Genomic DNA, 27,397 nt, shown 5'->3' with positions numbered 1-27,397 from the left:
TTTAAGTAAGAAAGGAGAGGGTCATATTTGCTTTTTGAGGAAAACACTTCTTACTGTAAGATAGAGAATGGATTGAAAGGGTACCAGAGTGAATGCAGGGGTACTGGTTAGGAAGCTAGTCTAGTTCAGGTGACAGACAGATGCTGATGGCTTACTTAGAGTGGCGTTGGTGGAAAGGATAGAAAGGAGTAAATTCAAGAATATTTAGGAGGTATAGTCAGCAGAATTTGGTGAAGGGTAGAATATGTAGTGGGGGAGAGTTTCTGGCTTAAGCAGCTTAGTGCCCCTCACTGAGAAAAGGAATACAGAAAGAAGACAAGGTTGTTTTTTTTTTTTTTTTTTTTTTTGCAGGGGAAGATCATGAATTAGGTGTTAGATATATAGAACTTGAAGTATCTTCTGGTGGTAGCCAAAAGGAGATGTCACTAAAGGAGAGAATTTATTGCTTAGATTTAGGTACATCCTCTAATTGTGTTTAGTTTAATATGATTTTGTACTTAAGATATAAGTAAATGTACATGTGGGGATTGCTTTTCCGTAGTGGTGTGCTTATAGGTACTTTTCCTGTCTTTAACGTTTATATGTGTTGGTATAATACTGCAGTTTTAACTGAAGTATAGTTATTGGGTAATACTTGCTGAATGAATGATTGATTGTATCAATAATTTTAATGCTTTCCAGAAGTGCTGTTCTCCTATGTGTTGGCAGATAATTAAGGCTGCGTTATTAATATTTGCAGTTAATAGTTTACTCCCCTACCTAATAATCTCTTTCTGTTCCATAAACTTTCTAATCTTATTCTAGAATTTTATACAATGTTAACACGAAAATGACTTCATTGCTCAGAAGCATGTTATCTAATAGAATCAGCATAGACAGAAAATTAAAAATATCCTTCTGCATGGTATTGTTTGGCTTTGAGCTGTATTGTTCTCTGTTTATGCTAGCTGATTTATAATTTGATGAAAGTAGTATATCTAAATATTTTCTTATTCTTTTGATCTTTAAATATATTAAAATATATTGCATTTTTGTTGTATTGTCTTTTATAACTAAGTTTCCTTCACTTCTATAGAGCAGATGTTTGTTTGATTTATGTGACAACCTTTTGAAATTTATCCTGCTGGAAGTTTGATCCATCCAACCGACAGCTTTATTTTTCTTTCCTCAAAAGCCAGAACTAGGTCTGCAGGAAGGAAAGGAACATATGCTAGAGCCAAAGGCTGGTGCTGATAGGCCTGTGGGGTGCATATTCAGAAGCTTTGCAGTTGATTGGCCTGGATCTGTCAAAACATGTTTGGTCAACTCTGGTTGTGCAATAGTTTATTTATGTGCTTCTGAGTAGTGATCCTGGGAATGAATGTGTTATGTATATAGTTTGGAAAATTATTATATAGATTGCCTGGGGAGGAAAAAAATACATGCCAAGAAACCCCACTGTTGAACAGGTCTTAGGTTTACTAGTTTAATTTTTTGTGAATGCTGTCTAGTGATTAAACCTTTGCTTCATCTCAGCAACAAATGCCAGTATTTTGGATGCAAATTATTTTCACTAAAGGTATTTGGCATGATAAGACAGAATATGAAATTAAATATTTATATCTTAACTCTGGCCTAAGTAGATACTGTTTTGATTTTTCTAAGTAGATATTGTTAACATCTGTGTTAGGTATAAAATAAGCTCTCCTGGTTTTAGGAAAGCATGGGGTTGGGGGAGTAGGATTCTTTTCTAATTTCTGTTGATCCCCTGGGATATTACAATGTCTTATATTTCTAAGGCACCCAAACATTTGTTTAGTTGAATTGTGTGAAAGGATAGACAGAGGAATAGGACAGTCTGTATTTGAACAGTGTAAGTAGAGGAACATGAGTTGAGGTTGTGGTGGTGGTGGTGGTGTGGTGGTGGTGGTGGTGGTGGTGGTGGTGGTGGTGGTGGTGGTAGTATCCATATTTTTTTCTATAAGATTTAGACTTCTTACTGATTTTGCATCTGTCTTTAGGAAAGATGTGCTGACATTTCAGTAAAGTACTAACAGTTTTCAAATAATATCTAAGTGTTAATTAGAATAGTATCTACACTTTTGCATTAAATATAATCCTTTCTAATGTGGACACATACCTGTATGTGGGTGTGTATATATGTGTGTGTATATGTATTAAATATAATCCTTCCTAAATCTTACTCTATTGAATTTACTTTATGATCTATTTGTGGTGAATATTTAAGAATAGTAAAAAAATAACAACTAACACTGTTTCCTTTGTGCCAGGCACTGTATAAACTGCTTTTTATGCATATTGTCTCATTCTTTACGATAACCCTATGGGATGGGAAATATTTTTTATCCACACTTCAGAGATCAAGATAAGCACAGTAAGTCCTCACTTAATGTCGTGGGTAGGTTCTTGGAAACTGTGACTTTGACTTTAAGTGAAGTGATGGATAATGAAGCCAGTTTTATCATAAGCTAATTTGATATAAACAAGAGTTAAGTTCTTATGGCATATTTCTGGTCACAAAAACATCACCAAACTTCTAAATAAAGACCTCAAATACTACTAATATTAAACATTGAAATAAATGTGAGCTATACATACATTTAAGAAAGATAAATAAAAACAAGTAAGGTGATTACTTTCCAACCCATTCATTACAGTTCATAGTCTTGATTACCCTATCCTGTCAGCTCTGGGCGCAAGGCTGGAACCCACGCTGGACAGGATTCCCTTCTACTGCAGGACACACTCACACACCCACCCACACTCAGACTGGAACAATTTAGATACTCTGATGAACCTCACATGCACATCTTTGAGATGTGGGAAGAAACTGGAATACATGGGGCGAACATGCAAATTCCACACGCAATGGTCCTGGCTGGGAATTGATTGATTTTTTTTTCTCATCAGTGGTATAATGAAATAGTGTTGGATAAAATGTCGAGGACCTACTATAATTTGCTCAGAGACCCACAATTAGTAGGCAAGTGAGCCATAATAGCAGAATGTACTATTTCAGTACACCATTTTGTTTCAGCTTAGAAGGAATTTATATCTTTAGAATTATTGAGAATCAAACAGTAAATTATTTAGAGTTACAGAAAATCGATTTCGTCTTATATAGTAATATTTCATTTGTTCATTATTGAAGGGGCTTAAAGTTACAGATGTTTCCAGATTAGTAAAGTTTATCACTTGAGGAAATAACTTTCAAAGAAAGTAACTATTTTAGAATAGTAATTTTTCTGAAATGTTTGTTCATCTTCACCCTTGTAGGAAACAAATTTTCACTCTCTTAAAGATAGTATTCTATGTATAATAAAATTTGTTCTTGATAATGCAGGGAATTAATAGGACAATTTACTGTGGCATAATACCTTTTCCTTCTTCTTTGCTCTAAGTTCTTTTATTTGTGTATACTGCTTCTTATAGTCCTCCCTTTATTTAAATAAACTTGTCAGAAATATATGTAAATCAATAGTTAAATAGGCCTCACCTATAAAGAAGCATACAGTCCACCAGATTTAGAAAAAGAAAGGTATTATAATTACCGTTAACTGCGTACTTCCTAAATGGCAGATGTAATAGTTATATATTATTTATTTTAATCCTTACAATAACCATATGAGATAGGTATTGTTATCCCATTGTTATAGAAAATGAGACAAGGTTACAGAGACAAGACTGCCTTTGCTAATAATTTTTGAAACCGATATTCAAATTCAGGACTGTTTGATTCTTATAATTCTGTACTGCTTGCATTTTTTTCCTGTTTGTCTCACAGATCCTGGCTCAGTGTTGAGTATGTAGGTGTTTAAAACTAATGTTTATTTCTTTATCACTTTATTAAAAAATTTTAAAACAATTTTAGTGAAGCATAATTAACATGTAATAAATTACACATATTTGAAGTGCTTAATTTAATGACTTTTGACATAAATATAGTCATTTCTTGGTATCCAGGGGAGATTGGTTTCAGGTCACCTCACCCCCCAAATCTAAGGATGTTCAAGTTGGTTATATAAAAGGTGTAATATTTGCATATAACATAAACACATCCTTCCATATACTTTAAATCATTTCTAGATTACTTATAATACCTAACATAATGTAAATACTGTTTAAGTAGTTATACTGTATTGTTTAGGGAAGAATAAGAAAAAAAGTCTACATGTTCAGTACAGAGGCAACTATAGTAGGCCTAACTACATTTTACATACACATCAGCAACAATGTAACATTTTTCCAGCCTCAATCTTTTTGATCTGGTGTTTGAATTCAAGGATGTACAACCCGTGGGTATGGAGGGCCAGGTAGGTACACTTTTGAAATTATCACCCTGGAAAATTTTGCCTTGTCCCTTGTAACTCTTGTAATCCAGTCTTCCCTCTAGTTTCATCCACAGGCAAACATTTGACAGGTTAGTTTTATATGCATATATACATATATATCTATATTAATAATTTTATATAATAAATGGAATCATAAAGACTGTACCCTTTTTGCTTGGCTCTTTCACTCAGAATAATGCTTTTGAAGTTCATCCATGTTATTGCATGTATTTTTTTTTTTTTTAATTGTTGAGCAGTATTCTGTTGTATGGGTTTATTTATTCATTTACCTGTTAATGGATGTTTTCAGTATTTCTAGTTTGGGGGCTATTACAAATAAAGCTGCCATAAACATGGGTGTACAAGTCTTCGGGTGTATGTTTTCATTTCTTTTGGGTGAAAACCTCGGAATGGAGTAGATAGGACATGCGATAGGTCTTTGTTAAAACTTTAAAGAAACTGCTATATTAGGTTTCTGTTGCTGTAACAAATGACTACAAACTTGGTAGTTTTAAACAAGACATATTTATTATCTTATATTTCTGCAGGTCAGAATCTAAATGGGTTTCACTAAGCTAAAATCAAGATTTTGGCAAGTCTGTTCTTTTGGAGACTCTAGGGGAGAATCTCATTTCCTTTCCTGTTCCAGCTTCTAGAGTCTGCCCATACTCCTTGGTTCCTGATCCTTTTCCATCTTCAAAGCCCTGATCACATCACATCAACTTCTGCTTCTATTGTCTCATTTCCTCTGACTCTCTTGCCTCCTTCTTTCATTTATAAGGACCCTTGTGATTACATTGGACCTACCTGATGCAGGATAATCTCCCAGTCTCAAAATCATTGACTATCACATCTGCAAAGTCCCTTTTGTCATATAAGGTAACATATTCATGGAAGGGAGCATAATTTTGCCTCCTACACTGCCATACCTTTTTCCAAAGTGGTTGTACCATTTTGCAGTCTTACTAGCAGTGTCTGGGAGCTCCAGTTGCATCACATCCTCTCCATTACTTAGTTTGAGCAGTCTTTTAAATCAATTAATTTTTTTAATTGAAAGAATTTTAACTTTTATTTTGAAAGAATTTCAGATTTACAAAAAAGTTGCAAACCTAGTACAAAGAATTTCCCATATTCTTCACCCAGAGTTTCAAAAGTTCACATTTAATTACAATTTTCAAAATCACGAAATGAACATCAGTACAATACTGTTACTTAATCTGTAGATCCTGTTCAGATATTGATAATTATCTCACTTTTTTCCCTAGTCTAAGATTCAGTGCAGAGTCACACATGCACTTAATCGTCATGTCTCCTTAAAGTCTCCTTTAATCAGGGACAGTTCCTCAGTCTTTCTGCCAGTGGTTCTTAAGCTAGTGTTAGGCTTCCTTTGTACTCAGATTATTGAGGACCCCAAAGCTTTTATTTGGTTTATATCTATTGATATTCACTGTATTAGCAATTAAAACAGATTTTTTAAAAACCTCTTTTAAAAATAATAAAGCCAATACATGTTAATATAAAGACTACATTTTCTAAAATAATATTTAACAAGAAGAGTGGGAGTATTTTACATTTTTGCCAATCTTTTTAATCTCTTTATAGAAAACAAGTAGATTCTTATATCTCATTAGCCCCAAGAGCAATGACAACATCATGTTATGTTACCCTTATAAGGTGAAAGTGAAAAAGGCAAAAAAAAAAGAAAAAGTTTTCGTATTATGAAAGATTATATTTTAAAAGTGCTAAAGATTGTGTGGTAAAATACCTCCCTCTCATCCTAGTTTTCCATCCTAGTAACCAACGTTACCAGGTTTTTATAAACCCTTTCAAAGATACTTAATGCATATACAACCTCAGTTTTACCTTTTACACAGAAAACATAGCTATTATGTACTAATAGCTATGTTTTATCTACTATAGAAAATATTCTACATTTTGCCTCTTGGTGTTATATCTTGGAAATCATTCTATATGTCTTTAAATAGATCACTTGTTCTTATAATGACTATATTATTTAAACATATCAACCATATCCCCATTGTTAGACATTTATAGTTTCCATTTTTTAAACAAATATAGCTGCCATGAATAATCTTGGACTTGTTCTGGGAAAAAAAGTAAGATACTTTGATCTTAATAGGTACTGCCAGATTACCATATATAGAGTGTGCTATCTTATATACCCCTATCAGTAGTGTATGAGAGTGCTATTTCCCATATCCTCACCAAAACAGTGTTACCAAACTTTTTTCCCCTCCAATTTGGGTGAAAAATGGTATTTCAATGAAGTTTTAAGTAGTATTTTTCTTATGAGTGAAATTAAGCATCTTTTTATGTACTAAGAGCTATGTTTTATTTTTGATAAAACTGTATTTTCTTTGTATATTTCTGTTGGGTAGTATGACTTTCTTGTGCTTTTTTTCTCCATTAAGGAAATTAGTTCTTTGTAAAATGATATTTCTTCCCAGTTTGTCTTTTGACTTTGCTTATGGTGGTTTTGTTTGCCGTGATATATGCATACACACACCATATATGTGTGTGTATATATATATAAACTTAAATACATATGCACATACTTATATATAATTTAAATATATACATCACAGTTTAAAAGTCTTTCCCCACTTTGTGATGACAAAATCTATTTCTTATAATACTTTTAGGATATTTTCACATCACATTTAAATATTTGATCTATTTATAATTTATCCTTATGTGTGGTATAAGATATGGATTCACCTTTATTTTTCTAGATAGTTTCTTGGTGTCCCCAACTGTACTGAGTAATTATTTTCCCCAGTGTTATGAGATGCCACATTTATCATATATTAAATTCCCAATGTATTGAGTATATTTCTGAATTTAAAATTTTGTTTTATTTTCTTTCTAGTTATGTACTAGTACCACATTATTTTAATTATTGAAACTTTATAATAGCTTTCAATATCTGGTATAGCCAGGCTCTCCCTCATTCTTTTTTCTGGTTATTCCCACTTTGGGTGTGTTTGTAGAATCAGCCTGTCTAGTGAGAACTTTTTTTCAAATATGCATTTTATCTTTGTCTTGGAAGACTGTCTATTTCTGCTTTCAGATATTAGGCTTTTTGAAAGAACCTGTTCCTAACTTGAGTAAATCTCTGTTACTGTTAACTGCACACTATGTGGTAGTGTGAGCTTTGTATCCAGTGCCATAAGTATATAATTTGACATAGTGTATTTGAAAATACCTAAGTGTACATACTGAATTTTAGACTGAATGTTTTCTTGAACTCTTTTATTCTTTTCTTTTGCTTATATACTCTACATTATCAAAGACTATCCTGGTATTTTTGTTGTTCCTTGAAAACATAAGCTATCTTCCTATTTCAGGGCATTTATATTTGTAAATGCGTCTGCCTGGTCTCAAATGAATGAATGAATTCATTCATTCATTATTTTTTAGGTGAGACAACCCATGGTTGACCTCACAGATTGCAAGGACCATGTCAGCTTACAATCCCTTATTTATTTATTTATTTATTTTTACGCCTACAGCACCTGGTCTTCCTAGGTGGTCTCCCATCCAAGTACTAACTAGGCCCGAGCCTGCGTAGCTTCTGAGATCAGATGGCATTGGGCTTGTTCAGGGTAGCATGGCCGTAGACCTGGTCTCAAATTTATTGCGTGTTTTTAATGTGAGGCAGAAAGTACAATGCTTCTTAAAGCTGTTGTTCATGTTTGCTTTTTTGACTCACAGGCTGTGAGTGTTGTATAGTGGTAAGTGCACTGGACTGTGGGAGACAGGAGACTTGGGTTTTTCAATTTTTTTTTAAAAACAAATTGATTTTTATGGTGGTAAAATAGACATAAAATTTACTATGTTAATCATTTTAATTGGACAGTTCAGTGGTTTTAAGTACATTCATATCATGACAATTGTTAACCACCATCCATCTTGAGAACTCTGCATCTGCAAAACTGAAACACTATATCCGTTAAATAGTCACTCCCCATTTCCCCTGGTAATCATTCTACTTACTGTTTATGATTTTGACTACTTTAAGTACCTTGTATAAATGGAATCATACAGCGTTTGTGTTTGTGATTGGCTTATTTCACTTAGCATGATGTCCTCAAGATTCATCTATGTTGTAGTATGTGTCAGAATTTTCTTCCTTTTTAAGGCCAAATAATATTCCATGATTATGTATGTATATATTGCATTTTGCTTATCCATTCATTGGTCAGTGGATACTTCGGTTGCTTCCATGCTTTAGCTATTGTGAATAACGCTGTTAACACTACGGGTGTACAGATATCTCTTCAAGACTCTGCTTTCAGTTCTTTTGGGTGTATACCTAGAAGTAGAATTGCTGGATCATATGGTAATTCTAATTTTAATGTTTTAAGGAGCTGCCATACTATTTTCCACAGTAGCTATACTGTTTTACATTCCCACCATTAGTGTACAAGGGTTCCAGTTTCTCCACATTTTCACCAGCATTTGTTATTTTCTGGTTTTTTTTGGTAGTAGCTGTTCTATTGGGTATGAGGTGGTATCTCATTATAATTTTGATTTTTATTTCTTTAACAATTAGTGATGTTGAGCATCTTTTCATGTGCTTATTGGCTATTTTTAAATCTTTGTTAGAGAAATGTCATTCAAGTCTTTTGCCCATTTTTTTAATTGGGGTATTCGTGGGTTATTTGGGGTTTTTTCTTTCTGCGTTTTAGTTCTTTATATATTCTGAATGGTAACCCCTTATCAGATATGATTCATTCCACTTCTAAGTATTTATCCAAAAGAAATGAAAGCAATATGTCCACATAAAGACTTGTACACAAATGTTCATAGTAGCTTTATTAGTAATAATTAAATACTGGAAATGGCTCACATGTCCATCAGTAGGTATACAAATGAACAGTGTTGGCATTTGGCATATTCATATAATGGAATACTACTCAGCTATTGAAAGGAAAGAACTGTTGATACTTAACATGGATGGATCTCAGAGTAATTAGGCTAAGTGAAAGAAGTCAGACTAAAGAAGAAAACACTGTATGATACCACTTGTCTAAATTCTAGGAAATGCAAACTAATCTACAGTGACAGAAGATAGATGATTAGTAGTTACAGGGATGAGGCATAAGAGTGGAATGGGTTACACAGGGGCGTGAGGAAACTTTGGAGGATAATGGAAAATTGTTATCTTGATTATGGTAATGGTCTTATGAGTATAAAAATATATGTTATTTCATCAAATTGTACATGCTAAATAGGTGTAGTTTATTATATTCATTATACCTCAGCTGTAATAGAACTGACAGAGTGGTGGAATTAGTGGAGCATGGTAATATTTTATGCTTTCAAATATAATACCACATAAATCATTTGTTTAAGGTCTGTCATTTATTTTGTACATATTTATTACCATTCTTTTCATATTAGATTTTTCAGTTTCTTTAAAGGCAGATGCTATATTTACTGGATTTTATGAGGCCTAGCAGAATTGGTAAGAACTTGGTACTGATTGGTGATGTTGGCAAAACCTATTATAATAGAATAAAAAAGTCATACTTTAATGATACCTATATTCTTGGGCTAGAATTTTGACATTTTATATATACTTATTTAATCTAAAGCAATGTTTTGAACATTTAGAATGCACTACGCTCACCACTGAAAATGTTCCTATTCGCCTGAACATTCTTTGATACTTGTTTTACAGTCACTGAATATATATTAGGTTTAGGTTAAAAAGAGAATTGAATCACTTGAATTTTATTTGGTTAAGGATTTAGCGAGAAGTAAAATGGAATAAAAATTATGAAAATATAATTAATGTGTGGTGGGTCAAAAACTTTTAAGGCTTAATTTACTTGTAGTTTCTTGGTTGTCACATCTAGATATTTCTAATACACTTGTTAATACACTTGTAACCATAGTTTCCTGTGGTTGGGTTGAGGGCAGAGAGAGATGCTGGGGAGAGGGTGAGGGTAATCTAATTATTACAAAAGGAGAGAACTTAAATTCTGAGACCCAGTTTCAGTGTGTGTGGTGGTGGGAGGGGTTCCCACACAACACCAAGCAATTCTTGAACACCAGGTGGGTGTCCAAGAATTCAACTCAATTCTGATGCTTTCTACCCAGAGATAGCATCAGATTCCACAGCTTAAAGGTTCAGTCCTACAAGACTGACCCCCTACTCCCCCAGATGCTAGTTGCAGGCCCAGGTTACCTGTTACCTTTGTGTCTGACAGACGTGGTACAGATTGGAGGTTCCCATGACCCCTTACTCGGGATCCTTAAAATTGCTAGAGCTGCTCACAAAACTCAGGAAACATTTTACTTACTAGATCATTGGTTTATCCTAAAAGGATGTAATTCAGGAACAACTAAGTGGAAGAGATGCTTAGGACAAGGTATGGAGAAAGGACATGGAGCTTCCATGCCCTCTCCAGTTGTGCCACAATCCCAGCACTTCCATATGTTCACCAACCCAGAAGCTCTCCGAACCCCATCTTTTTGGGTTTTCATAGAGGCTTTATTACATAGGAATGATTGATTAAATTGTCGACTTGATTCAACCTCTAGCTCCCTTCCCTTTCTTGGAGGTCTGGGGTAAGACCAAAAGGTCCAACCCTCTAATCACGTGGTTGACTCCATTGGCAACCAGTCTCCCCCTTGGGTACTTTTCAGAAGTCACTCTATTACCATAACAAAAGACACCTTTATCACTTTCAAATTCCAAGAATATTGGGAGCTGTGAGCCAGGAACTGGACAACTGAGTGACCAAAATATACTCATAAATCACAATATTGTGGAGTTCCGTGCTTTCATTTTTATTTTTATTTTTCGTTTTACTATCCCTACGTACCATTTAGGGAGCAATTATTGCTTTCTAAAACTGAAAAAATATGGTCTGTGCATTATCATATTTCTCACAACTTTAGGAAGTAGGTCTCATTGCTATTTTATCAATAAAGAAACTAAGACTTGACATATAAGACTTTACCCAAAAATATATAGCTAGTATGTGGCTTTAAAAAACTGGCTCACTGCAAAGCCCAGGCTCTTAATTACTGTGCTAAATTAAATTGTTTCTTTGTTGATCAGGCAGCCATTTCCAGGATTTTTTAAAAAATGTCCCTTTGAATGCCAATTACCTTTGGAGAATCGATTTTATAACATATAGACATATAAACAAACACATATTTGACCCCTTATTGAAGAATTACTATATAACATTTTATTCTTCGTGAAGTATTCTTGCTTAGGAGAGACTTTCTTAGAATTGGAAGTATTAGAGAACACAAGATTTCTAAGCATTTTTGTGAGCACATAAACTATTTTTCAAAGTCAGGCAGTAAATAGAAGGCTTTAATAAAATGCAACCTATGAAAGGATCCTGAAATTATTATCAGCTACTCACTAGACAGTGTCACTTTGACAGCATTTCTCACTTAATGCAACACTATATTTTAGCATTTTACATTCTTATGTTTGCACATTCATTCATTCATTCACAAAATGGTTTAAGCCAAGGAACCTTAACTGCCTGTTCTTTGTAGTCACTGTGCTTTTAGTAAAGTTTTTCTTTGGCTATATTTAATGAGTAAACACAAGGAAGTTTGATTAAACTGTATTTGTGACTGAGAGAGAGAACATTCGTCAAACTAGTAAATATCTACTGAACTTAATTACATCTTTCCCAATTCCGTCTCAACTCTTAGGTTTCTTATCTATGCATTTGGTCAGTAGTGTATAAAACAAGGAGGTCAAGAGAAAGATTTGTTTTGAGTGTGAATGACTGGGTTGGGAAAAGATGTGCTAAATCACGAATTCCCTTAGGAGGTGGCTGGGAAAATGATGCCCTTTATAAAATAGAAGCATGAGAAGAAATAATGACTTTAAGAATAGAACCATTGAATAAATTTTCAGTGTAGCAAAGCATAAAGTATGTGTTACCGTTGAAACCATCTGAAATGACCTACAGTGAAGGAGAAAGAACATAAATTGGACTCTTTTTTAAAATCTGAAAAACATGGCTAAGTTTTATTTCTAAATTTTGTGTTCATCCATTTACTCCAGAGAGATTTAAGATTGGCTCTGGGGCAGTTGAATAAAATTTGAGACACTGAAGGCATTTTGAAATGTAACACATTATATATTTATTATGAGTGTGGTTTTTTTTTCCTGTTTTTTTTTAAGTGACAAATTGATGATATAAGAAATTTGAAATTAGGATTTCTAAAGATAAACTTCAAGATAACGTATTAGAATCTAGTAGAATCTAGTTTGGCTTTTTCTTGATTTTCAGTGATTTTAATAGGAATTGTCTTCAGTTGGTTTATTTATTCTGCTCCTTATTCCTTTGCTATTCGAGGTTATCAGGAATTTCATTTTGATAGTCTTTACTGGGTTTTTAGAAGGGAGTCTCTTGTGAAACTATGATATAGCTGACATTGTTCAAAGCATTAGTTGCTGTATGTGATGAAAAAGGATGAAAAACAGCTTAAAGTGTATACTTTCTTGTGCATATGTTTGAGGAGAATATTGCCACAAGAGAAAACTTACAGAGTTTTATCTTAGTTTGAACTGAATATACAGAAGAGAAACTTATTTTTCCTGTTTTGACTGCCCTTACACAAAAGTATTCAAGAGACATTGACTTTCACCCCTCCCCCCCCCGCTCACGTGTCACATGATGTTTTTCTGTTGAGGGTGAAATTAGGCAGATTTTCAGGGTATTTCATGTGATATTTCAGGAGTCTTGCCATCATGTACTCACTCTGAGGCTTTTTGGGGACATTTTTTGGGACTTGTTCTGAAGTTGTTAAGAACCCTTGTCAGAAGTGCTTCAGTCTATATCACAGAGGCTTCATCAAATACTTCCTCTTTCAGTTTTCATGGCGAGGGATTACTTCTGTCCCTTCGTTGGTCATTAACAATTTGCTTTTGGTAGTAGATATCTGAGTTGTACTTTATGGTATTTATTTGTGCATCTTTATTTCAAAAAGTATTTGGGAATTATGGGCTTCTGAGGAAAGCTCTTTGTCTTCATGCACCTTCATCTTGAGATAGTAATTGATCATGGGAGTAAAGAGTAATTTTGGGAGTTGGGAATGTCTGGGAGATACTATAGATTATCTGTACTGTCTCCTCAGGGTATTCCTCCTCTCCTTTATTTTTTTCTATTAACATGATTTCTCTCTTTTTCATGCTTATTTATTCATTCATCTTTGACATCCATTTATATACACATACATATGCATATATACACATATATGCATGTGTTTTGTGTACACACACACACACACACACGCACACACACACACGGAGTAGTCATCACTTAAACTGCAGCTTTAAGGAAACTGACGTATAAGGAAACCAATTTTACCCTAGGCTAATCGATATAAATAAGTGTTAAATTCCTGTGGCATATTTCTGGTCACAAAAATATCACCAAACTTTTAAATAAAGACTTAAAACACTTCTAATACTAAACATTGAAATAAATGTGAGCTATATATACATTTAAGAAAGCTGAATAAAAACAAGTAAAATAATTATTTTTAACCTATTCATTTCCGTTCAGGGGCTCAGGTGACCAGAGTATCCTGGCAACTCAGGGCACAAGGCGGGACCCAACACTGGACAGGACAAAAACCCTTCCATCGCAGGGTGCACTCACATACTCACCCACCCACACTCAGACTGGGACAGCTTAGATATGCCAGTGAAACTTATGTGCACGGTTTTGGGAATGTGGGAGGAAACTGGAGTATCTATCATAAGTCTAACCTTCACTAAGTTGAGGACTGTCTGTACTAGCTTTCTTTTGATTTTCAGACTTCAGTGTTTGTGTGGTATCTTTCTCCATTGTTTTATCTTTTCCCATCTAGGTCTTTCATTTAGATGGCATTGAGTTTGATCTTACTTTTTTAGCTAAATTTAAATTTGTCTTTTAACTGGTGTTTTTAGACAATTCACATTTAAAGCAATAATTAATATAGTTAGATTAAACTTGGCATCTTGCTACCTGTTTTCTATTTATTGCATTTTTTCTCTTTTTTTCCTTCTGCCTCCTCTGGTGTGAATTGGGCTTTTTTTTTTTTTAAATCTATTGACTTAGTTATACTTTTTTCAAATGTTTTTTAGTGGTCGACTTTGGGTATTCATTTTTAAATAATCTGAGATTACCATCAAATGATACTATATCACTTCATATGTACTGTATGTATCTTATTATAGTATGTTCCTAATCCTTTCACTGTCAATGTCATTATACATTTCACTACGTATGTTATAAATACCCAATATATTGTTACTGATTTAAAGCCATCTTTCAGAGCAATTAAAAATATGAAAAAGGTTCTGTTTTACTTTTATTCTTCATTTCTTTGTGTTGATCCAAGCTTCTCACCTTTATCATATTCCTTCTGTCTAAAGGACTTGCTTTAATATTTTTTGTAGGGTGGGTTTGCTAGCACTGAATTCTCTGTTTCTGATTGGGAAAATCTTTTACTTAAGAAGGATATTTTCACTGGGTATAGAATATTTGTTGGGCAGTTTTTCTTTCAACATTTTAAAGTTGTCATTCAACCTTTTCCTTTAGAGTCGTTACCATATTAATCGTGTTTTAAATTTCGTCTGAGAGTTCCAAAATCTGTCATATCCGAGTCTAGTTCTGATGATTGCTTTGTTTCTTCAGCTGTGTTTTTATTACTGCTTTTAGCTTCCTTCATAATTTTTGTCGAAAAGCTGACCATGTTGTATAGGACAGGAAATACTAAGGTAGATATTTGACATGCTTGGAGAAGACTGCAGGTTTCCTTTTCTCGTTCTTTAGGGTGGAATTTGCGTTAATCTGTTAGGGATTGGGCAGTGTTTGAAGTTTATTATTGCTATCGTTATCAGAGTTGACATTTGTAGTTGCCATGGAAACCAGAGACTTCAAATTTCTCTGATGTCTTATATCTCCCTGCTTGGCCTTTGGATTTTCTCTTGTGCTGTTCTTCAGAGTGAATCTGCCTCTTGCAGCTGTATTCCACTATTATTTTTGCTCATGTTAGCATGGTAATGGAGAGTGAGGGGAGTTCTCTGATGATCTGTTAAGCCTCAGATTTAGGCAGGTACTAGAACCTGGGTCTTGGAAGTGTAGCCTTCACCAGACTTTCCACTCCATTTCCATGGGTAGAGCATCTACCCTTCTTTTTCCCCAATTGCAGTGTCTAGGATAGGTTTTTTAAGCCCCTTTTTTTTTCTTTTAGCTAAGGTTTTTAAAGCCTTTCCCCCTCTGCATTAAGATTAGTGTTACTTTAGAAAGATAGCGAAGATTATGTCAATCTTCCTTTCCTTCAGCTATTGTGGAATTCAACCCGCCTTCTTGGGGTACAGGCCTTGATTAATTTTTCCTTGCAGATTAAGCCTTGCAGATTTGTTCCATAGGGAGGTAGGGGAAATAGGTCTGGGCTGATTGGCATTGGCTGCTGTTCTACTCTCCAAGCTCTACAGGGGTGGGCGAGGGTAAGGATGGGGAGCTTTCTTTGTATTCTCTCAGATCCCCCCTGTTGAGGTTCCTGGAGGAAAAGCCTATAATAGAGTGGGAATTCTCTTATGATCGCAGCCCCCAAGGTCTTTACACTCTTGTATTAGCCCATTTTTAGACTTCAGCAGTTGTCAAAATTTGTGGTTTAATCTTTCTAACTGCAGCGGGGTTCATCCATGCTCTTGCAACTGTATTTTCTGTTTATGCTTATGTGACCTTTTCTATACTTTCTATTGTTAACTGTCCTCTGTCTTCATATTTTAGATGTGATTCTTGTAAGCACCATTATAGTGGAATCTTGTTTTTTATTTAGTGTAATGTTTTTTGTCTTTTGGTCTAGTTACATGTAATGTCATTACTGGAATATTTGAGTTTACATTTGACATCTTACATTTTGCTTTTTATATGTTCTCCTTGTTTGTGATCTTCTCTTATTTTGCGTTTATTAGAGTATTGTAATTCTTTTTTTTTCTTTCTATTAGCATGGTAGTTATATACTCTTGTACTGTTTTTTTAAATGTTCACCCTAGAGATTAAAAAAGATTTTCTTTCTTTTTCAAAATATGTAAATTTATTTTTTCAACACATAATATAGTCAGAAGGTACAAAATTCAAAAGATACAAAAGGTTATATGGTAGAAAGTTCTATCTCACATCTGCCAGCCAGTCATCTGGCCTCTTTACTAGCCCCAGATATACTGTATTTACTGCTAGCTAAGCTGGAAGTCTTGGCTTATATCTATCTTCCTGCTTATTCATCTGTCTATTCTTTTCAAAGCTCAGTTAAAGCCTCTTCCTCCTTCATGAAAATTTCCCAGACAAACCTAATTCTAACTGATCTTCCTGATTTCTAATGGAAATTGCAGTTTTCTTCACACATTTTAGAACTTAATTATGTGATTTTGTGTTGTTTTCTTTATGTTTCAAATGTGTAAATATTATTTTCTACCCTAGATTGTGAGTTCCTTGAGGGCATGGTAATATGCTTTACTTGGTCTATGTAATGCTGAGCACATAGCAGATGCTCACAAAATACTCATTTAGTTAAATTGTTTCTCTGGTAATGGCTGTCAGAAGCTAGTTTTCCAGGAAATTCTCAATTTTGCACATGGATTCTCAATTGTACAGTGGTAGCTGTAGTGTTTAGAGTTGCTTTTGAGTGCAAAATTAGGTACAGAATTAGTACTTGAAAAAAAATTGCTTATAAGATTGTGTTTTCATGTACTTGTTTTATGTTTTTTGTTACTTTAAGATTAGAATTAATGGAATATTCATTTCTAATTCCATATCATAGTGTAAAAATATTTTTTGCTACTTATGATATGTGCCACTTTCTTTTTTAAGTACTGACAAGTTAATATTTTTTCCAAAATATCTTCTTTCTTAGTTTTTCTTAATTACGTTTTTGAATTTGTAGAAAATACTAAAAAATACTGGAAAAAATTACCCTATTTCTACCAGAGAGATAAACATTAACATTTTATGTACATACTTAGGGTGTGTGTGTGTGTGTGTGTGTGTGTGGTAGATAAGTTCTCCCTTATAAGTTTCTCATTTTATAATTCTTAATGTTTGCTTTTCAGCTTTTCCTAAAAGGATTCCTGTATATCTTAAAAGTGCTTGAGGAAGAGTGATAAAGGCAAGTATCCAGCTCTTTGTAGTGAGTGAAATAACTTAGTTCATAGCCAAACCAAAAAGCTTTGGTCACCATATCAAAAAAAAAAAAATTGGAAAGAAAAACTTAAAGAAAAAGAATTCACATATAATTTGGAATTAGAACACCCTCCTAAACATTTAACAGATTTTAGAAACATAATTTTTAAACTTATTTCTGATATTAATTCAGAACAACTTGTTTCTTGAGTGTGAACTAATGGTGTATTATATCTTTGGCAAAACTGTTGTAGAAAAATGGTTAAAAATTCAGAGACTTTGACAAAGTTAACTGCCTGATCTGTAGGTGGTTACCTTTTCCTCTTCTTTTCCAGCTTTTCACTCCTTCCCTTAGCCCCTTTCTGCCATACCCTTCTTTTCCTTTTTCTCTTTCCCTGCTTCCTCTGGTTTACTTATAAGAACTTTACTTTTCAGAGAAGCTGACTGAATTAAAGAGAAGCCAACGTTTCCTTCTTACAAAAGCACACTTAGCTTTGCAGTTGAACTTGCATGTGTTAAACCAGGGATCTCAATGTGGTTATTTGGGAAATTTAATAAACCGAGCAACCGTTGTTATTAGTTTGAATTTTACTGTCTTACAGAAGAAAATAAGGGAGTCCTAAAAAACTTTGCCATTATTGAATTCCTTTAGTGCTTGCATGCATACTATCAGCAATTTTATAGAGTTAATTATTGCTCATTACTGGCTTTGGTATTTTTTTTTTTTTTTGGCACAGCATTTGACCTTTCTGAATATTTGGCTTATATTGAAAGTGACCTTAAAGATTTTCTGTTGGCCTACAGAAATTTAGCAAGCTTCAAAATTTTGACCGTATTTCTTGTTTTTGTCGATATCACAGCAGTAATGCAGATGATAGCCATAATCATCATTTTGTCATTAATACACTGGGTGATATTAATGATACAAACCAGTATCATTTTATCATTAATACACTGGGTTGTTTTTCAAAATTCTTATCTTACCACTTGATGTTTAAAGCACAATTTAGGGTGCCATGGTAGGTAAGCCTCTGCTAGTTAGTATGGTTATGTCTTGCCTTTTGAAATCCCAGAATTTATTACTGTTCTATTACACAATCTTTGCAACTATGTAGATAGCCTGTACAAACTTTGGCTTGGAAATTGACAACCTGTTTCTAGGTTTTCCTAAGAATGCTGGCATTTCCTTGTAATTAGTCATTTTGAATTATATGAAAATAAATGATGTCCAAATGTTAGTGAAATGTCAAATGAAGTCACTGACATATAAAATGTACCCAATTTTCCAATTTTTTTTTTGAAAAATGAGAAGCCGATGACCACTTGATTAGTTTATACCACTGCCCCAAAGAAGCAGATTTGCTAAAAAATTCCTAATACATTTATATATGAGAAAAATAGATTATTTGGTTTTCCAGCTAACCTTGACACCATTCCTTATTCATGGTGTCTTTTATTCTTATCAGAGAAACTGATACATTTTACTTTCAAAAACAATAAGAAAATCGGTTGTATTACTTAAGTAATGAAATAAGGATAAAAATAAATTGCTTCATTATAAGCCTGCCACTTTCACATCTTCCCATCTTCTCTGGGTCTGAATAGCCAAGTGCAAGAGATTAATTGATGTAGTGTTACTGGATTATTTTGGTAAATTTTCTCTGAGGAGTTCAATGTTTTGCAGAGTGGAAGTAATTCAATAACTATTAGCCTGTCCTACAAATTCATGAGGGAAGGTGAGGATAATTCAATGCATATACTATGGCAACATGTTTGTCCACAAGGAGCCCCAGAAAACTCCAGTAGAGGCCAAGACAGTCATTAATCTAATAAGGATTAAGGGTTTCTTTCTTGGCTTTCCCAAAAAGAAAAGGAAAAACAGAAGCAATGCACAATCAGGAAAAGGTCAGAGGCCCCAGTGGTGTGGCAAGAGTTCAGTGTGGCTACAAAGAATTTGGGTAAAAGGCAGTGAAATTTCCTATTCTCATGGCTGCTACTCATTTGCCTAGTTTGGGAGAAAAAAAATTTATGGTCTTTAGAAAGAGGAAGATACTGTTAGTAAGAGACAAATGTCTTTTACCTTGTCGCACTGTTTATGCTTCTGGGTCATGAAGAGATCAGGAGATGGGAAAATAGGCATGAAAGAATACGGACAGCAGAGTCACAATGACAGTGCCCATATACATGGTAAGAAGGTCTTCTGAGAGTAAGAAAACTAGTGGGTTTGCATTCTTCTCTCTGAACTCTATTAGCCTTGAGTTCACAGTAAACTTATATCCAGCTAATTTATGCCTTCTAGATTGCTACTTGGTGGAAAGGAGTCCTCATTTCTCCAGAACATGACCACCATAGTGCTTCATTGATAGTAACTTAGACTGTTCAAAGTACTTGGTAGTGTAGGGAGTTTTAAAGCCCTTTGAACAATAAATTGAAGGAAAATATGGAAATAACTTCTTCCTATGCCATATTTGTCCTCTCTAGCAGGTTCTGTGCATTAATAGTTTTGTTTTATACATTTGCAGAAACTCAATATAAAAATAAACACTTTCTATTATGAAAAATCTCATACCTACAATTTCCCCTTCTTTTTTTGCATGTGAATTTTGTAACCATGGCAGTTGTGCTGACCTTACATTTCTTAGTTTCAGCTTCCTTTTAATTTCCTGCATTTAATGTTGGCGTGTAGTTGCTATTTGACCTTTTCTATTTCTCTACTCTTTTATCATATACCAGTTACTGTGTTACTTCTTTGCTTTTGAATTTGTGTGGCTATATGGGAAACTTGTGTTAGGGGTGATAGTATTCAGAGAAAAGGATTTCTTAGAATCTCTTTTCTTGATAGCTGGTACTGAAGAAATCTCTAGTCTCTCTGAAGATAGACTCTGTCTGGATCATTCACTCATATGGTGCCAGAAGGTCATTTGTGTTTCAGCGGATAATTCAACTTGCATGATTTTTATTCATATTTTCTTCCTAAAAGAGCAAACCTATCACCCCTAGTTACCAGTGACCTTGATGAATATGAATAGCAAGAAATCTCTCCTTTCCATTAAAATCCACATACAGTTAGGTTGGGATCTCCACTTCTCATTATTACTGTTTGAATTTACTGAGTTTCAGCATATGGATAATTAACTTTAGTTGTGAATGAGAGGAATTAAAATGCCTCAGCAAGACCGTACATATTGAATGGTCTGGTCTTTCGATTTCCCAAGCAGTGTCTATTTGTCAGCTATTATGGTTTCCATCCCAAGATGACTCCTCTAGTATTCATTTCTTCATATGTTGAAACTTGTAGGGATTTTTTTAAAAACATTGCTGTTTTCATTTCATATGTACCCATTTCTGAGCTTTTTCCTCTTATTCTAGAAAATAATCATTACCCATTTCATTATCTAGGAAACATTTTTAATCTTCTGATTAAAGATTGCTTAATGACCGTACCTATTTGTTTGGTTAATGGCATGTTTTTCTTTGTTTTAACATTGGAGTTTCTGCATGGATTTATAATACAAGGTTCTTTTTTTTTTTTTTTAACATTAGATAGGCATGAAGCCTCCGTCTTACAGCTGCATGTGTAGTTACTATTGAAGCAAATGCCTACCTAACTTGACAGTCTTGGTGTGTTTAAGATTTTTTGAGTTTGCAAATAAGCATATTAAGTCTACTGATGGAGCCTTCAGGCAGTGAACAGTTATATGAGGACCCTGATCCTGGAGGCAAATCCCAAGATGCAGAGGCCAGAAAGCAGACAGAATCCGAACAAAAGTTGTCTAAAATGACCCACAATGCTTTGGAGAACATTAATGTGATTGGCCAAGGCTTGAAGCATCTCTTCCAGCACCAGCGCAGGAGGTCATCAGTGTCTCCACACGATGTGCAACAAATTCAGGCAGATCCAGAACCTGAAGTGGATCTGGAAAGCCAGAACGCATGTGCTGAGATTGATGGTGTTCCCACCCACCCCACAGCTCTGAATCGTGTCCTGCAACAGATCCGAGTGCCACCCAAGATGAAGAGAGGGACCAGCTTGCATAGTAGGCGGGGCAAGCCAGAGGCCCCAAAGGGAAGTCCCCAAATCAACAGGAAATCTGGCCAGGAGATGGCAACTGTTATGCAGTCTGGCCGACCCAGGTCTTCATCAACTACTGATGCCCCTACCAGTTCTGCTGTGATGGAAATAGCTTGTGCTGCTGCTGCTGCTGCTGCATGTCTACCAGGCGATGAGGCTACTGCAGAGCGGGTAAGTCTGTTAGAGTATCTTTTTCTGTTAACTTACTGTTCTTTGTATGTAGGGTTCTCCAGACTTTTCTTTGGTAACTAAAAAGAGATAATCTCAGCAAGAGATATCTCAAAGTTATGGTAAAAGATAGTTTCCATTTTCACTAAATAAAGGAGATGAATAATAATTACTGCAGCTAATAAATGCATGCTTATAATTACTATTTGCTTTCTAACATATTGCTATATTTTATCCTTTTGCTAAAATCTTTAGTATACTTAATGTCTTTATGTATTAAAAGTCTCAGTTTTATGGTAGAGGAATAAAGATGCTTTGTTTTTCCTTTGATTTGCACATGAATTGGTTTTTTACATTAATGAAGGTAATGAATAAAGTTCTAGAATATGAGTTTGTGCTTAGTGTGGAAATATACCAAATTGCTTATAATTTTCAAACACACTGTATCACATCAGCATTCAGTATACATTTTGCTTTTTGTAGTAAAACATATTCATTTTTATAATTTGCTCTTAATAAACAGGTGGGTTTTTTTGTTTGTCTTTTGTTTTGTGATCTGCCTGGATGGGAGAACTAGGCATAACAAATTTAGGGGAAACTCCTTCCATGAAACTCTCACCTCACCTCTCAGTTATGGTTCATTGAAGCACATATAAGAAATAGTTCTCCTAGAGTTTGAAAACTCAGGTACTTGTAGCCAGGCAGGTAGTGAAAATGAGTGAACTCAAGTGTTATGGAGCTTGGAGAAATTGAAGAGTACATGCCTTGTCTAAAGGGACAACATCTTCTTAGCTTTAGCTGATTATTGTCATTTAGGACTGTGAGCCGAATCTTGCAAGGGCTTCTGATTTTTCTAAAGAAACTGGAAAGCTTAGATGAGTAATCTTTTGATTTTTAATATATTATTCAAGCCACACAGAACAAACACATTTGTGGCCAGGTCTCTCCTATAAGTCACCATCTTGCTATCTTTTGGCTTTACTTCTATGTGTTCCTCAAGGTTTTTTGTGATAGTCAATCACTTTTCTGTATCGCTTCTGGCACAGGTAAGTTTATTTTACTGGATATTTATCCTGGATTTAAATATTGAATCTCGTACCTTTAAACCTCTCCTAATTGTGACATTACAAACAGATAATGGACAGTATATCATTTTAAGAAGTTAAACCTGTCAGAATACAGATTCACCAAAATAACAGAATCATCAGAATAATGATTCATATCATTAAAGTTTTAAAATATAATTAAGGAAAAGTAGCATATATTTATGTGCATAATAGTTATCTTTAAAGACATTTGGTCATGGATTACACAATCTAGTTCACAATAAAAACTAACAGTTCAACTGTATAATTTGTCTTAATCTGTACCAGAGACAATTAAGAAATTTATTACTAGTGATTCTTGGATTACAGACTTTTATGTTAAAAAGAAAAATATGAGTAAAGTATACTTTGTGCATTCGTGTTGTTTGTTTTGGAAATCTTCATAGAAAGAGAGCAAAGAGAGAATATTCTTTTTTCAAAAAACTATTTCTTTAATGTTCTTTGTCAATTTTATTGACATATTTACAGTAAAACTCACCAGTTTTAAATGTACAATTGGATTAGTTTTGAAAAGTGTATAGTCATATAACAACAATAATGATATAGAACATTTCTGTCACCCAAGAATGATTTCTCATGCCCCTTTGCTGCAGTCAGTCTTCTTTTCTCCATTCCTTGGCTCCTGGCTTATCTGCTTTCCTATTATTATTGTTTTGCCTTTTCTAGAATTTAATATGTTCATGGGATTATACAGTATAGTCTTTTGAGTTTGGCTTTTTTTTATTTGGCATAATGCTTTGGAGATTCACTTGTGTTGTTGCATCGTTCCTTGTCATTGCTGGGTGGTATTCCATTGTGTATCTATTTATGCATTCACTGGTCGATAGATATTTGGATCGTTTTCGTTTTCTGGCTATTATGAATTAAACTGCTATGAAGTTTTGTTTATAGGTCTTACAGACATGTTTTCATTTCTCTGAGTTATATGGTAAATATATCTGCACTGTTTTACTCACAAGACTTTTGACACCAAATGTGTGGGTTTTTTTCCACAACAACAACCAGTTATGACACCAACTCAATATCCTGTAATTCAATTCGTTTCTGACAGTAACTGCCAGGAGTTAACATAGACCTCACGGGTTACTGACTCAGTCCCACAAGACTGCGCCGACTTCAGATATCAGTTGCAAGTCCCAGGTTGCCACTTGTACTTCTGACCAACTTAAATCAGGTGTTTTTACAATTTCCTCCTGAGGTTCAGTAATTTGCTAGAACGGTTCACAGAACCCAGGAAAGCACTTTACTTATGTTTACTGGTTTATTATAAATGATACAACTCAGGAACAGCCACATGAAAGAGATGCATAGGGCAAGGAATAGAGGGGATTTTGGTGGTGCATAGCTTCCATGTCCTCTCTAGGCACACCACCCTCCCAGCACTTGTTCACTAACCTAGAAGCTCTTTAAACATTGCCATTTCGGGTTTTTATGGCAGCTTCATTACATAGCCATGGTTAATTAAACCGTTGACCACTGGTGATTAACTCAGATCTCCAAAACCTCTCCCCTCCCAGCAGTTTGGGAAGTGGGGATGAAAGTTCCACTCCTCTAATCATGCCTTAGTCTTTTTTGGTAAGCTATCTAGGGGAGGTCACCAATCATCTCATTAGCATATGAAAGATATTCTTACACTCCCGAGATTCCAAAAATTTTAGGAGCTCTGTGTCTGGAACAAAGAACAAATATATACTTATCACAGTATATATTTACCTCATAAAGTGACTATCATTTTGCATTTCTACCATCCAAGTTGTTGCAGATGGCAAGATTTCATTTTTTATGGCTGAGTAATATTTCATTGTATATATGTACCATCTCCTCTTTATCCATTCATCCATTGAAGGATACCCTAGTTGCCTCCATTTATTGGCTATTGCAAATAATGCTGCAGTGAACATGTGGATTCACATGTCCCTTTAAAGTATTGTTTTGGGTTTCTTTGGAAAAATACCCAGAAGTGGGATTACTGGGTCCTTCTTTGTCTCTTACAGACTTTGTTTTAAAGACTATTTTGTCTGGTATAAGTGTTGCTACCCCAGCTTGTTTGTTTGTTTCTGTTTTCATGAAATATCTTTTTTAATCCACTTACTTTCAGTCTGTGTGTCTTTCGATCTGTAGTGAGTCTCTTGTAGGCAGCATATATAAGGGTCTTGTTTTCTTATCCATTCAGACACTCTATCTTTTGATTGGAGCATTTAATCAATCTACATTTAAAGTAATTGTTGATAGATATGTAGTTAATGCCACTTTATTAATTGTATTTTTGACCTTTCTTCTTCCTAAAGAAGTACTTTTAACAATTCAAGTAATACTGGTTTGGTGTTGATAAACTCCTTTAGCTTTTTCATGTCTGGGAAGCTCTTTATCTGACTTCAATACCAAGTGATAGCTTTGCTGGATAGAGTAATCTTGGTTGCAGGTCCTTGCTTTTCATCACTTTGGATATTTTGTGCTAGTCTCTTGTGGCCTGCAAAGTTTCTGTTGAGAAATCAGCTGACAGTCTTATGGGAGCTTTCTTGTAGGTAACTAACTGCTTTTCTCTTGCTGCTTTTAAGATTCTCTCTTTGTCTTTACCTTTGGCATCTTAATTATGATGTGTTTTGGTATGGGCCTCTGAGTTCTTGTTTGAGATTCTGTGCTTCCTAGGTTTGTATATTTATTTCCTTTGCCAAATTAGGGAAGTTTTTTTGTCATTATTTCTTCAAATAGGTTTTCAATTCCTTGCTCTTTCTCTCCTCCTCCTGGTACCCCTATGATACAAATCTTGGTATGCTTGATGATGTTGTAGAGGCTCCTTAAACTATCCTTATTCTTTTGGATGTTTTTTTCTTGTTGCTGTTTTTTGATTGGGTGTTTTCTGCTTCCTTATTTTCTAAATTGCTAATTTGATCTTCTGTTTCGCCTAATCTACTATTGATTCTCTCTAATATAGTCTTTTTTTTTTTTTTTTAAGGCAAGGCAACCCTTGGTTAACCTCATAGATTACAAGGACCTTGTCATCTTATAATCCCTTATTTTTATTTATTTATTTTTTTTTTACGCCTACAGCTCCTAGTCTCTAATATATTCTTTATTTCAGTTATTGTATTCTTCATTTCTGTTTGGTTCTTATGTTTTCAGTCTCCATTTTTATGTTTCCTATCTCTCGAAATTCTTACTGAGATCAGTGTTTTTGAATTCTGTATCTGTTAGATTGCTTGTCTCTATTTAGTTTAGTTCTTTTTCTGGAGCTTTCTTTTGTTATTTCATTTGGGACATGTTTGTCTCCCCGTTTTGGCTGCCTCCCTGTGTTTGTTTCTATATATTAGGTAGGGCTACTATGTCTCCTGATCTTAGTAGAGTGGCCTAATGTAGTAGGTGTCCTGTGGGGCCCAGTGGTACAGTTTTCCCTGGTCATCTGAGCTGGGTGCTCCAGGTATGTCTCTTGTATGGGTTGTGTGTGCCTTTCTTTTGTAGTTGAGATTTCAGGAAAGTCTGTAGTGTGAGCCAAGATAGGCCATTTGTATGGAAAAGCCACTGGAAGCAGCCTGTGTGGGCCAGTAAGTTGTGTGGGGCAAGGTCTCAGGGAATCACTAGGGCAGGGTGACCAGTGTTAGTTTGGTTGATGGAGACTCAAATATGGCAACTGCCTATGTCTTCATGCTGGGAGAGGGGAGGGTTCAACAAAGGAATAATGGATTCTGCCAGCACTTCTCTCTGGGGGAAAGCTGCCCCTCCAGCCCTTGCCCTGAAGCCAGGCAGTTCAGTTTCTCCCCGTATGTCTCTGGTGCCTTTCAAGCTGCTGCCCTAGCACTGGAGTTCGCAGTGAGTGAGTACAAGCGTGGGACCTTTAAGAAGAGTTCTTGGGACTCCAGCAGCCACATCTCACTCAGCCACAATTTCTGCTGGTTTTCACAGCCAGAAGCTGTGGGGATTTATCTTCCTGGCTCTGGAACCCTGGAGTGGAGAGCCTTGTGTGGGGTCGGGGCCTCTCACTCCTTGGTGTGTGTAGGGGGAACCTCCGCAAGAGAGATATCCCTCTCAGTTTTTAACCACCACACGCAGATATGGTACCAGCCTATTTTGCATTTCCACTCCGGCTACCAGTTTCAAGGTGACTTTTTCTGTTTATTCATAGTTGTAAGACTTCTGTTCAGCTGGCCTTTAGGCATTTCTCAGTGATGGTTGCTTTATAGTTTAATTCTAATTTTGATGTGTTTGTGAGAGGAGACAAGCACAGTGTTTATCTAAGTACTACCATCTTGACCAGAACCTGCAATTTTCTATAAATGCTTTTTGATATGAAAATTTAAAAAGTTAAAATTTTGGTCTCCAGCCATGCCACCCTGGACATACCCAATCTCGTCTGATCTCGGAATCTAAGCAGGGTTGGGCCTGGTTAGTGCTTGGATGGGAGACCACCTAGGAAGACTGGATGCTGTAGGCGTGGAAAAAAAAAAAAGTTAAATTTTTGAATTTGAAAGAAAGATGCTTAATGTAGAAAACTTTGAAAATTCAGAAAAGAAGAAAAAAAATAACTTGTCAATATTTTGG

The 27,397-nt window shown here is 34.9% G+C and overlaps 1 protein-coding gene and 2 pseudogenes across 5 annotated transcripts in view; 2 read left to right on the top strand and 1 right to left on the bottom strand.

Moving 5' to 3' along the window:
- TMCC1 (transmembrane and coiled-coil domain family 1) overlaps positions 1-27,397 on the top strand; it is a 185,180-nt gene that overhangs the window by 30,135 nt on the left and 127,648 nt on the right. For 3 of the 5 annotated variants that reach the window (XM_039886806.1, XM_039886807.1, XM_039886808.1), the window contains 2 exons: positions 17,446-17,501; positions 21,059-21,758. In XM_039886806.1, coding sequence (XP_039742740.1) covers positions 21,186-21,758 — 573 coding nt within the window. In that variant the 5' untranslated portion in view covers positions 17,446-17,501; positions 21,059-21,185. The remainder of the gene's footprint in view (positions 1-17,445; positions 17,502-21,058; positions 21,759-27,397) is intronic. The other 2 variants (XM_039886809.1, XM_039886810.1) reach the window with 2 other exon arrangements.
- On the bottom strand, positions 7,856-7,974 carry LOC120622649 (uncharacterized; annotated as a pseudogene).
- Positions 27,172-27,290, top strand: LOC120622463 (uncharacterized; annotated as a pseudogene).

Source organism: Pteropus medius, unplaced genomic scaffold (assembly GCF_902729225.1).
Source record: "Pteropus medius unplaced genomic scaffold, Ma_sr-lr_union100, whole genome shotgun sequence".
Lineage (NCBI taxonomy): Eukaryota > Metazoa > Chordata > Mammalia > Chiroptera > Pteropodidae > Pteropus > Pteropus medius.
Note: the sequence above shows the minus strand (reverse complement) of the source record. Positions and strands in the feature narration are given on the sequence as shown.